Source organism: Podarcis muralis, chromosome 13 (genome assembly GCF_964188315.1).
Source record: "Podarcis muralis chromosome 13, rPodMur119.hap1.1, whole genome shotgun sequence".
Taxonomy (NCBI): domain Eukaryota; kingdom Metazoa; phylum Chordata; class Lepidosauria; order Squamata; family Lacertidae; genus Podarcis; species Podarcis muralis.
In genome coordinates, this window is record NC_135667.1 from 24,657 (window position 1) to 37,224 (window position 12,568).

General features: G+C 43.6%; 1 protein-coding gene across 1 annotated transcript; it reads right to left on the reverse strand.

The window, feature by feature from the left end:
• Window positions 1–2,188: 2,188 nt before the first annotated feature.
• LOC114582722 (uncharacterized) lies at window positions 2,189–10,521 on the reverse strand. The gene is made up of 6 exons (XM_028703963.2): window positions 10,423–10,521; window positions 9,287–9,792; window positions 9,008–9,089; window positions 8,740–8,813; window positions 8,051–8,177; window positions 2,189–7,249 (listed from the first exon to the last, which is right to left on the reverse strand). The coding sequence occupies exons 2-6, from the start codon at window positions 9,755–9,757 to the stop codon at window positions 6,177–6,179; spliced, it is 1,827 nt and encodes a 608-aa protein (XP_028559796.2). The 5' UTR covers window positions 9,758–9,792; window positions 10,423–10,521; the 3' UTR covers window positions 2,189–6,176.
• Window positions 10,522–12,568: the final 2,047 nt, after the last annotated feature.

Genomic DNA, 12,568 nt, shown 5'->3' on the forward strand with positions numbered 1-12,568 from the left:
TTCCTTTTCTGGTGTCTTTGGCAATCCAAGTGAGCCCAGGAATTTTCCTATTACACTCCTTACCCAGTGGCCTCTGTCTGGTGTCCAGCGGAGTCCTCTCTGCCTCAGACGAATCACGATCCATTTCTGCCAACAGACCCTTTCCCTAAAACAGCAACAAAGATTCAAAACAAAGAATAGGAAGAAGAATCAGAAAAGGAATAGCAGAAGCAAAACCTTAAGGGTATCTGATATCCTTCATTGGATGTTTTCCAAAAAAGGATGAGCTTTTGGGATCCTCTCCCTCATGTTCAGAGTCCCTTGGGAGTATCCAGAGGAAAGTCTTTCTTACCTGCTGCTCTCCCTGCTTTCTCTCCTCTGCATGACTTAGGAGGAAACCTTCGGCGAAGGCCACTGCCTGGGAACTTGGAGATACCAAGTGCTAAAAATGAGACTTAACCTTTTTCTTGGATGAGGAGAACACTTTCAGTTCAGGTAGTTCAGGCGGTTCTGCTCCCAGGGATGTCAGGGACTGGTTGGTTGAGGAAGAGTGGCGGACCAATCAGACTGCTGCATTCTGGATCCTATTGTTCTAGGATTCAGCTCAGTACATAAGAGTCTGTCTACAAACTCTGTTAATAAATGAGATTTATTCATCAATCTGAATTGGGTTTAGTTGCATTATTGATTTATATATACTAGTGACTTTGTACCACTGTAACATTTTATATGCAACTGGGCATTTTTGTAATATATTTGTCTGTTGATGCTTTCATTTTCTGTACACTACTAATAGAAATTTCTAATATATTAAATGGTACAGGAATTAACTAATCCATCAATCCACATCCTAACCCAAAGTGGCAAGCAGTGTAAGGACCTGAATTCATCATACAATTGCAGACCTCCTCCGACCTTGCCCCTCCTCCGTGGCTTTGCAGAGAGAGGAAGGGGGCAGGACCTGTTGCCCCATGACTTGGGGGTTCCTTCCACGCACGCGCTTAACTGCCCCTCCCACCGCTGCCTCCTTCTCTGCAGCCCCGCCCCCTTCTCCCCCCCACACCATGCAATCAGAGAGAGGAGACTCGCCAGATGCCAGAAGGTGTCCTGCAGCCAGCAGAGAGTTAACAGCCTTGCTCCTCTTACACTACAGGAAAGGACTGAGGAGGGAGGGCCTTTTGCTCTGGAGGACCTGCCCCCTGCCTTTATTTTCCTGTCCTCTCTAGGAATCCAGCTCAGTTCCCTTTAACGGTTTAACCCTTGCCCAGCCGAACGCGCCCAGCTCATGCTTCCCCTCCTCTCCAAAGTATCGCGCCCACCCAGAGAAGCTCTTTCGGGAGACTCTCTCGACTGGGTTCTGAGCTGCTCCTCCCTTGTCCAGAAACAAGAGGAACAGCTTCATGGAATCCTTGGATCCGTTGGTTCGGTTCCTCCCCTCCGGAGCAGAAGAAAACAAGCTTGCTCCATCTTCCAAGGCAGAGCCCTTGAGATATGGGAAGATGGCTCTCCTATCTCTCTCATTCAGCCAGATCTCAGTGAGTGGTTCCTGCCTTTTCTGTGACTGAAGAGAGGAGACGGTAGATCCATCCCAGGAAATATTCCTAGTGATTTTTAATGGCATTTTAGTTCCTGCTCTTTATTGTATTACAGTTTATATTCTGTGGCGTATGATAAAATACAATTTGTAATCAATTAAAGAAGCAATACAATCATGCAGCATCTAGTGCAGAACATGGCAAAGGCTACAAGCTGAACAAAACCATTCAGTGGTCTGCTAAATTCCCTGGGGGAGGGGCGTTTGGAGACCCCTGCCATACGCTGCTTCGAGGACTGTGGCTGGAAAGTGGCATGCAAACCTTCTCCATGTATCCTTACACCTCTGCCCAGATGTGGGCCAGGATCCGTGTGAGTCAAATGGGCCTCTTCTCCCACCCCAGATGGAGGGGGGTTGCTGGCCCTAAAGGGGGTCAAAGCAGGTGGTGTCCTCCTGGCTGAAGTGAAGCAGGTCTGGGTGTGATCAGGGCCTGGTGGGCGACTGTCTGGGAACCCCAGTCCCTTCCAGACCAGAAGACAAGAAGAGCCCTGCTGAATCAGACCAGGGGACCTCCCTGCAGACCTGGTGCAAACTAATCTGGCTGAATGCTCAATATGCATGTCATTGCCCTATTCTACTTCCAGGGCCAGAAGCAAGAAGAGTCCAGATTACAAGTTAAATGAATGTGAAATATTTATTGACATAACTGCATACAAATGGTGACAATTTAGAAACTCAGAAAGTAAATGGGGAAAGCATATTATGAAAAGCACTATGTCGGTGTGGAATATAAGAGAATTGTTATATTATTTATTACATTTGTATACCGTCCTTCATCTGAAGATCTCAGGGCAGTTCACATCAAAAAAAGACAAGATAAAAAACAAAATACATAATGGAAACAAAAACAAAACAACAACAGCCCCACCCCACCCCCATACAAATACATTTTAAAGGATATATAGGATGTTAATCAGCCCGATGCCTGATTGAAGAGAAATGTTCATTCATACACACACAACAACAAACACAACAAACAAAATTATACACAACAACAACATCAAATCCAGATTCTCCTAATCCTGTGACTTCCCTCCTCTCTGCTTCCTTAAATTGCCTTTTCAATTACATGTCATTTCTACTCCAAATTATTTTTTCTACCTCAAATTTCCTATATTCTAAAAATTACAAGTGTTCTTAAAATCCTACCAATGTATTAACCTGTTTACAATACTTTTGCAAATACGCAATAAACATTTCCCATTCTTTTAAAAATTTCTTATCATCTTGATTTCTGAGCTGTCCGGTTAGTTTTGCCATTTCAGCCTAGTCCATTAACTTGGTTTGCCAATCTTCTTTGGTCAGAACTGCTTCTTCTTTCCATATTTGGGCTAACTGTATCCAGGCGGTCGTCATAGAATACATAAACATTTTTTACTGGTCTTTTGGAATCTCCGCTCCTACAATACCTAATAAAAAGGCTTCTGGGTTTTTTTTAACAAAGGTTACTCTGAACATTTTTTTCATTTCATTATAAACCATTCCCCCCCCCCAAAAAAAAATTACCTTCCTGCATTCCCACCACATATGATAAAACATACAAAACATACCCTCTGTTTCTTTACATTTCCAACACTTATTAGATCCTATTATTTCCCTTGATCTGGACACTAGACTTCTGTTGATGCAGCCTAGAATAGCATTAGCTTTTTTTGCTGATGCATGACACTATTGACTCATTCGAAATAAATAAATAAATTGTCCAGTAGCACCTTAGAGACCAACTAAGTTTGTTCTGGGTATAAGCTTTCGTGTGCATGCACACTTCCTCAGATACAATTCTTCAAATTATATTGACTCCAATCTATTGTCCTCCAATCTGTTATGGTCAATTTCTTTGATAATGTGAAGTTGCTCCTATAGTTAAAACAGGAATAGGATGTTGCTTCCTTTGTTTATATGGTTCACAGATATATTTATTTTCAAAACCAATTTACAATGCATTTTATACACTAAAAACACAACGCAACAGCAAACTGCACACAATAATACAACAAAACACAACAAATCAGGCTTTAAAATTGATCAGCAATAGTTTCAGCAGCTGCCATGCAGTGTTGGGTTCTTATTGTTAATTAATTTATTTTGTACAGAATATATTTTGATATGTTTCTATTCTGTATTTTGTGTGTGTAGCTATATAGGTATAGATAGATTCGAATGTGGGATGAAAGCATCCAAAATGTTTAGCAAAGGGTTAACGCTATAGCTTTTCAAGAAAGAATTCTGTGATGTCATATGCCTTCTGCCAGAGGCAGTGATGTCACTTGGGGCAGCTATGGCAGTAATGAGCAGTAGATGTCTTCAGTTCTGCCTCAGAGTTTGTCCATCTGTAACAGTTTTTGCCTTAGATACAAATGTATGTAAAATGTTTTAGCAACATAAGCAACACCTCCCTGCCTTGTACATTTAATCTAACAAGTGCAAGTACACTGAGTAAAAGTTACGGTATTTGTTATTTAAACTTTCAAAAGAGTGTATCTTGTGTAATTCCCACAATATTATATAGGTATATATAGACTCCTTTAGAAGGTAGCAGACTTTCCTTCCTTGGACCTTTTCAAACAGAGGTTGGATGGCCATCTGTCATACATTGCAGGGACCAGATGACCCTCAGGGTCCCCTCCAACTCTACAATTCTAATACATGCATGCATGAAAGCATACTTCAAAGTACATGAGTCCCAAATAATGCAGGGCTTTTAACACTAGTATTAACTGGGACCCAAAATGCCTCTCATGTTTCATTGTACTGTATACTCAGGGAAAGATTTTCAATAGAAAGAGCTGCAGTTTCTTTGATAAGGTGCACAGATAAACCACTCAAACTTAATTCTGCAAATACCCTTTCCTTTATGGGAAAAGTTAATATAGCTTCAAATGTCACATTTTCATGAACTGCCATGAAGATTCTCTTGAGAGCACTGAGCTTGAGCCTCTTTCACTGCCTCTCCTTTCCTGGGACTTGGAGCTTCCCCTGCTTCAGATATGATACTTGATGTCCTAAGAATACATCTGCAACATCTACAGTCACACCAGTTGCCAGGAAAGCTCTGCAACTAGGATCCCATCCACCTGAAACTCCAACAGATGTCGTATAAAGCAAAAATAAATATTAAAAAGAAGGAAAGATATTGGTTAAGGGATCTTTACCTGGTCAGTCTCTTTCTCAATTCTGGAGAGTCAGGAACACTTGTCTTTAATTCCATGCCCAGAAACAAGAGCCAGATCAAAGAGAAAGGCTGATCCAGCATGCTTCATTGCTTAGGCCAACTCCCAAGGCTATTGATCCAAATGAGAGGTTGCAGAGAGCTGCTCTGCTTATGTCAGGGAACAGGCACACAAAGAAAGCAGTCCTTATTTCTTACATACTCTGGCTGGGCAAGAAAGCCCAGTTGCAAGCATCCCCCCCCCAAAAAAAAGAAACAGGTTTCTAACACACACACCCATGGGGGTGGGATTTATTTACTTCAGGTATGCCCTGGGGTAAAATCCCCAAATAAGCTCAGCAATTTTGGTTGGCCCTCACGCATGTTCACTTCATCAAATCTGGCCCTCTTTGAAAAAAGTTTGGGCACCCTTGATTTACTTCTATTGGAATAAATATTTCTATTGAATAAAATACCACTTGATGGTAACTGGTAACAAAACAGAAAAGTTAAAATTATCAATAAAAAACATTTAAACAGCAATATTAAAATTAAAATCATAAATACATTAAAACTAATAGCATAAGATTAAAGCACATCAACTTCTATGCATCTAGAAAGGATTGCCTGAAGAAAGCATAGAGCCACGGTGCCTGTGTAACATCAAGAGGCAGAGAGAGATTTCAATTCAGACGTGATGCTGCATTGAGAATAACTCCAACTTTCTCTGAGAGCCAGGCTCACCAGGAGTCTCTGGAGAATTCATGTTTTTCTGAAGATCCTTGGGAGCCCTGAGGAGGGCTCGACAGCTTACACCTTAGTATACCAACAGGATATGTAACCAGAACCTCTTTTAACACTCACGTGGAAATGATTTCTCCCCATGGTGAATACTTTGATTACTATGGAAGTTTGTGCTTGTATTAAAGCCCTTTCTACATTCAAAACACTGTGTCATAGAGGAGTGGTGGGAGGCATCAGCTGGGGAACCCCCAAGGGAAGATAGCTCAGACCCTGGGGACTGGCGGTGGGACGATGATGAGCAGCCAGAGAGAGAAGCGAAAGCAGACTTGGGGAAGGAGGTGTCAGAAGCTGAAGTGCTAACAGGGTTTAGTGAGCAGGAAGGCTCTGTGGCAGAGAGCAGTCCAGAACCAGAGGCAGAAACTAAAGCAGGAGAGGAGCGAGACCAAGAGGAAGAGATGAGTCAGGCTGGTGGAAAAAACAGGGAGTCTCTACTCTACCGCTGATCTTCTAGGACCAGAAAAGTAGTGATGAGGGAGGAGCAGAGACAGACAAGGCAAAGAAATCTCAGATTGTTTGGGAAGGAACCGGGGCAGGAGGAGACTTAAGGAACTGTGGGAAGGTGGGGACCTTAGGTCCTCACAACTGCTTCATTGGGTCAAGAACTAATGGAAAGAGTTGCTGTGCTCACTAGGTTTGGCCTCCTGAGCTGTTTTATTTCTTTGAATAGAGAGTTAACTTCACTGACACCGTGTGAGTTATTGATGACCTGCTCCTGACACCCACCCTCACACCCTGATATTTCTCTCCTGTATGATTTCTTTGATGGGAAGTGAGAGTGGAGCTGTGACTGAAGCTCTTTCCACATTCCACACACTTATATGGTTTCTCCCCTGTATGAATTCTTTGATGGGAAGTGAGACTTTCCTTCTGACTGAAGCTCTTTCCACACGTTTGGCATTTAAAAGGTTTCTCCCCACTGTGAATTCTCTGATGTCGACGAAAGTTTGTGCTTGTATTAAAGCTCTTCCCACATTCCAAACATTTATATTGTTCCTCACCTCTGTGAATTCTTTCATGTGAAGTGAGACTTTCCTTCCGACGGAAGCTCTTGCCACACTCTTGGCATTGAAAAGGTTTCTCCCCTGTATGAATTCTTTGATGGGCAGTGAGATGGGCCCTCTTACTGAAGCTCTTTCCACACTCTTGGCATTGAAAAGGTTTCTCCCCTGTATGAATTCTTTGATGGGCAGTGAGATGGGACCTCTGACTGAAGCTCTTTCCACATTCCAAGCACTGATTGGGTTTCTCTCCAGTGTGGATTCTCTGATGGCGATGAAAGTTTGTGCTTGTATAAAAGCTCTTCCCACATTCAAAGCACTGATGTGGTTTCTTCCCTGTATGAATTCTTTGATGGGAATTGAGGCTTTCCTTCTGGGTGAAGCGCTTTCCACATTCCACGCACTGATAAGGTTTCTCCCCTGTATGAATTCTTTGATGAGAAATGAGATGGGCGTTCCGACTGAAACTCTTTCCACATTCCACACACTGGTGTGGTTTCTCCCCCATATGAATTCTGTTATGGGAAGTGAGACTTTCCTTCTTACTGAAGCTCTTCCTACATTCCAAGCACTGATAAGGTTTCTTCCTTGTATGAATTCTTTGATAAGAAGTGAGATGGCTGCTCTGATTGAAGCTCTCTCCACACTCCAAATATTTATGTGGTTTCTCCACTGTGCGGATGTTGTCATGATCTCCCTTGTTCTTCTTTTCCAATTCATCACCACCTGTAACAAAGACAGAAATGGATTAGAGCCTAAGGAAGAAATGGAGCTCCAAATACAGTGGTACCTCAGGTTAAGTATTTAATTTGTTCCGGAGGTCCGTTCTTAATGTGAAACTGTTCTTAACTTGAAGCACCACTTTAGCTAATGGGGCTTTCCGCTGCTGCCGTGCCGCTGGAACACGATTTCTGTTATCATCCTGAAGCAAAGTTCTTAACCCAAGGTACTATTTCTGGGTTAGTGGGGTCTGTAACCTGAAGCGTGTGTAACCTGAAGCGTATGTAACCCAAGGTACCCCTGTACTGAATAATGCTCATTAATGCTTGTGATAGAGGGTGAAGTGAAGGGAGTTAGATGTGACACCTTCCTACAGGGTTCTCTCCCTTTGAGATTCAAAAAACCTGGCTCTTTTCTGAGGTGGATTTTATTTGGTCCAACCATGGAATCTGCTCCTTCTTCATTGTCAGACGTCTCTTTGGTCAATCAAAAATGGACACAAGCAGAAGCGAAGGCAAAAAACCCGACAGAAACCATTTCAACTTCCCTAACTATTGTGAAGCCAACATTTTAAAAGTCTTGGTCAGTTCGGGCAGCGCAGCCTACAGTTAAAAAGGCATAACTGGAGGAAGAATATTCACAGACAAAACAGTCAAAAGCCCTCCATTCAAGGTTTCCTGTGGGGATGTCAGAATCTCAGGTGCTGTAGGTCGCAACGTTGAGCTCTATCAAAACATGGGAGGTTTGTCACATACAGATATGGATTGAATTTCAGAACAGATATTATGATCTAACAGGGAGCTTTACCAAGAGAGGCCATGATCCCATTATTCTCCTCCATGACTTCCTGATGTAGAGCTCTCTGGTCAGGGTCTAGCAACGCCCACTCCTCGTCTGTGAAATGAACAGTGACATCTTCAAAGTACAGTGAACCCTGAAAGAAAAAGAATGTCCTCCTCTCAGACAGCATAAAGACTAGTTGATACACATTGTTCTGTTGTTTTAATTGGATTTTGTTGCTGCACAATTCAAGTGTGGATGCATCTTTTAATGTCTTAATGGAATTATTTTATTGTGTATATTTGGAGGGGACCCTGCAGATGCCCTAAAGCCAAGTTCAAGGGGAACAGTGGGCAGGGGAAGAGGTAAGAGACAGGGGGAAATGCCATGGAGCAACTGATGGGGCTGGCTAGGTGAACCCAGACCACTGTTATGGTACGTTATTTTCTTAGAAGCCTATTTTAGCATTCACTGATAAACATGGAAAGAAGACTGCAACGACTGATAAATAATGCTAGTGACATTCAGAAGGAGAGTTAGGACGAAGTAGCTGTTTGTTTTTCTCAGCACATAAACATTCTCTAGTGGTATATTCAGCCTTTGTTAAGGGAAGCTTTGACAGAAGGCAAGAGGATAAGAGAGATTCATTCAGGGGCAGAACCACCCTGGCTGCCCCACCCCTCCTCCTCTTTCACCACAAGGCTCCTTCCCCCTACCTGATCTGTTTCCACAGCCACTGCTTCCCTTCCGCCACCATGAAAAGATGATCTAGTCAGCATCCTTCTTTTACCTGTGAGAGACAAAGGGAAGTGGGAAGCCAGGAGGGCATGATGCTTCTCCCCTGCTGAGTGCATTTTGATGTTTGTACCCATTTCATATATTAGTTGGCCCCAAGTGCTTTCCCCAAAAGATTCAAAGAACCCACAGATAGTTTCAGAAGCGATAGAATGTGAATAAACGGAGAATGAACTCCTTCCTCCTTACCCAGCGGCCTCTCTCTGGTGTCCAACAAAGTCCTCTCTGCTTCAGAGGAATCCAGGCCACTTTCTGCAAAGATTATCCTTCCCTAAAACAGCAAAAAGGATTCAAAACAGAGAATGGGGAGAAGGATAAGAAAAGGAATCGCAGAGATAAAATGTAAGGTTATCTTATATACTTCCTTGGATGGTTTCCAAAAAGGGGTGCATAGTTACTAGAGCATTTTGGGATACTCTCCCTCCTGTTCACAGCCCTTTGGGGTATCCAGAGGAAAGTTTCTCTCACCTGCTTCTCCGCCTGCTTCCTCTCCTCCACCTGACTCAGGAGGAAACCTTCGGCCAGGGCCACTGCCTGGGAACTGGTCTCCGCTCCGCATTCCCTCACCCAGCTCTCCATCTCCGCTGGAAGGACAGCCAGGAACTGCTCCAGGATCACCAGGTCCAGCATCTCCGCTTTTGTGTGCCTTTCTGGCTTCAGCCACTGACAACAGAGGTGGTAGAGTCGGCTGCAAACTTCTCGAGGTCCTTTGGCCTCTTGGTAGCAGAACTGCCTGAACTGCTGGCTCTGCGCCTCTGAGTAAAGGATGTCCTCCTCACTCAGAATCTTCTGCATGGAGTTTTTCCAGAATCCCCCACTGCTCCCAGTTTCCATGGCATGGCCTCTTCCTGCTTCAGGGCCTGCTAAGTATTGCTTATCCGTCTGTGCTTTCAGGAAGCCTTCTGGAGATCGAAAGGAATTCCATTTTTCTTCTGCCATGTTCTGTCTGTCCAAATTAGAGGTGCTGGCAAATGCTACAAAGCAAACACATTGTTCTGTTATCAGTGCTATTTTTCTAGAAAAAGAGGTGCTGGAACTCACTGTGAACACCTCCCTCCTTCTCTTAGAATGACAATGGCACCCACCTGAGAGGTGGCAGAATGGAGTTCTAGTGAGTTCTGGCCACAAAAAAAGCCCTGTGTATTATAAAATGGACACAGTGTCAGGAGAAAATAGAGTTTCCCTGGATGAGTCTTGCTAGGAACCAGAGCTGGACAGCACCACAGCCCACACTCTCAGCTTTCTTTAAGAAAAAAAAGGAAAGAGGGTGAAGTAAGCCTCTTGCCCTCCTAGAAGGCTGGTCCAAAATGCAGAAGCCCTATTATGGGCTGGGTTTCCTCTCTTTATTAATGGCAGTTCTATCTCACCACTTTTTTCTCCAAGGTGCTCAAAGTGGCATCCATGGATCTACCCCACCTCACTGAATCCCCACAACTACCCTTGAGAACAGTTGCATTGGTTGTCAGTTCCTTTGCGGGCCCAATTTTTGTGTTCTGGGTGGGGTTGCGGGAGCTGAACACTCACCTTCATCCTTCCCTGTAGCCTTGGGACCCCCATCTCCCCCCCCCCCATGCACCCTATAGCAGAAGAGAGAAGAGACTCACCAGATCCCAGAAAGTGCAGAGCAGAGAGACAACAGCTGCCCCCTCCGCAGCCCCCCCCCCTTGCAGGAAGGGACGTGAGAAGGCTTTGGCTCTGGAGGATCTGCCCCCGCCCTTATTTCCTGTCCTGTCTAGGAATCCAGTTCAGTTCCTTTTAACCCTTTCAAAGCCAAGCATATAAAGAATTGCTTCTCTCTCCCTCTGTGCTCTCTCTCTCTCTCTCTCTCTCGCAGGAACCCAGGAGGAGCCATATGTGTTGCGCACACCCAGAGATGTTTTATTTTGGGGGATCCTCTTGGCTGACGTGCTGTGCTGCTCCTTCCGTGGAAACAGAAACAGGCAGAGCAGCATGCAGGGGAAAAGGCTTTGCGAGAAGCAGGAAACTCCATCCTGGAATCATAGGACTGGAGGATTGGACAGGTCCTGAGGGTCATCTAGTCCAACCCCCTGCAATGCAGGAATCTCGGCTAAAGCATCCAGGATAGAGGGCCATCTGCTTAAGAACCTCCAAGGAAGGAGATCCCATCACCTTCTTCCCATCAAACAGCTTTCCTGGTGTTTACTTGCAATCTCTTTTCCTCTCACTTGAAGTCACTGCTTTGGGTCCTCCCCTCCAGAGCAGGAGAACGCAATCTTGCCCCATCTTCCATGGGAGAGCCCTTGAGATATATGAAGGTGGCCATCATTCAATCAGATATCAACTGAGTGTTGAGTAGGATGACACTTTCTTCCTGCCTTTTCTGTGATTGAAGATGGGAGACGGCAGAATCATAGAAGCATAGAATTGTAGAGTTAGAAGGGACCACAAGGGTCATCTAGTCCAAGGATGGAGAAAATAATAATTTCAGAGAACTGTATATTTGATGGTTTCATTTTCTTTTGAGTCTATGGCCTAGCTAAAATGAAGAGGCCTGGACCTGTTTTGTTTCAGCACAGAACTAGTTGCTTTTAGGTACTGTACACAGTGAATGTTCGTTCCAGAGCACTGAAAAGAATAAACTGTTAGACTCTATGATGGCCATTGTATGCATGAAACGAGAATCAGCTAGGCATGGCAGTTGTGATTAATACTGAATTGTTTTGTAGACAGATGAAAAAGGATATTGAGAGACATTTAATGAATAGGAAAATTAGTCAAAGTCTAAACAGGGAAGGACACTGAGATGGGGGCTGGTTTGAACTAGGTGATTTTGATTGATTCACGGTGGCGACACTAGGTTGCGACTATTTAGGTTGCTGTGATCCTTTGACTGTTAAATAGAAATCATTTGTAACATGGAACTCTATTAAAGTGTGGATCTGAAGAAGTGTGCATGCACACGGAAGTTCACACCAATAACAAACTTAGTTGGTCTTTAAGGTGCTACTGGAAGGAATTTTTTTAATTAAAAACATTGCTTTGGATGTGGTTCTTTGCAGCCTTCTTATTTTTGAGGCTGTCCCTAGGCACATTTGTATTTCAATAAAAGCCTGTCTTTTCACTTGGAGCTTGCATCCTTTTCTGTTGGGTTTCTGGGTGGGATACCTCCAGTCTAGGAACCACTTTTAAATTTCTCCGTTTCATGTTAAAAGTGGGATTGACTGATACACCACAGAGTCTCAGGAACTGGATTGAAGTGGGGAGACTGTCACTGGCAGAGGTGCCTCAATAATAATAATAATAATAATAATAATAATAATAATATTTATTATTTATACCCCGCCCATCTGGCTGGGTTTCCTCAGCCACTCTGGGCGGCTTCCAACTGAATATTAAAAACAGTACAGCAAAATAACCAAAATTTTAAAATCTCCTCCTTTGCCTGTCCTGCACTCAACATTCAGCACTGGCGTCTTTGAGGCTTGTGTGGATGTATGAGTTTTAACCCCTATGCTATTTATTGCAGGCTTTAACTGAAAATTTCTTTAATTTTGTTTTACAAGTTATTTTTGAGGTGGTTTGCTGGTTTTATTGAAATAAGGTTTTGTTGTTGCTGGTTATATTGTTATTGCCAGATATGCTGGGTGGTTGCAGCCAAAAAAATATACAGGGGAATTTTGTGTTGTCCTTATTTGTTTTGTTTGTATGAATGCTGAATGAGAGTGATGGTCTCTGAAAATCTTGTTGATCAGGTCAGGAAGGAAGGTGAGTCCAGTTGCCCAGCCAAGT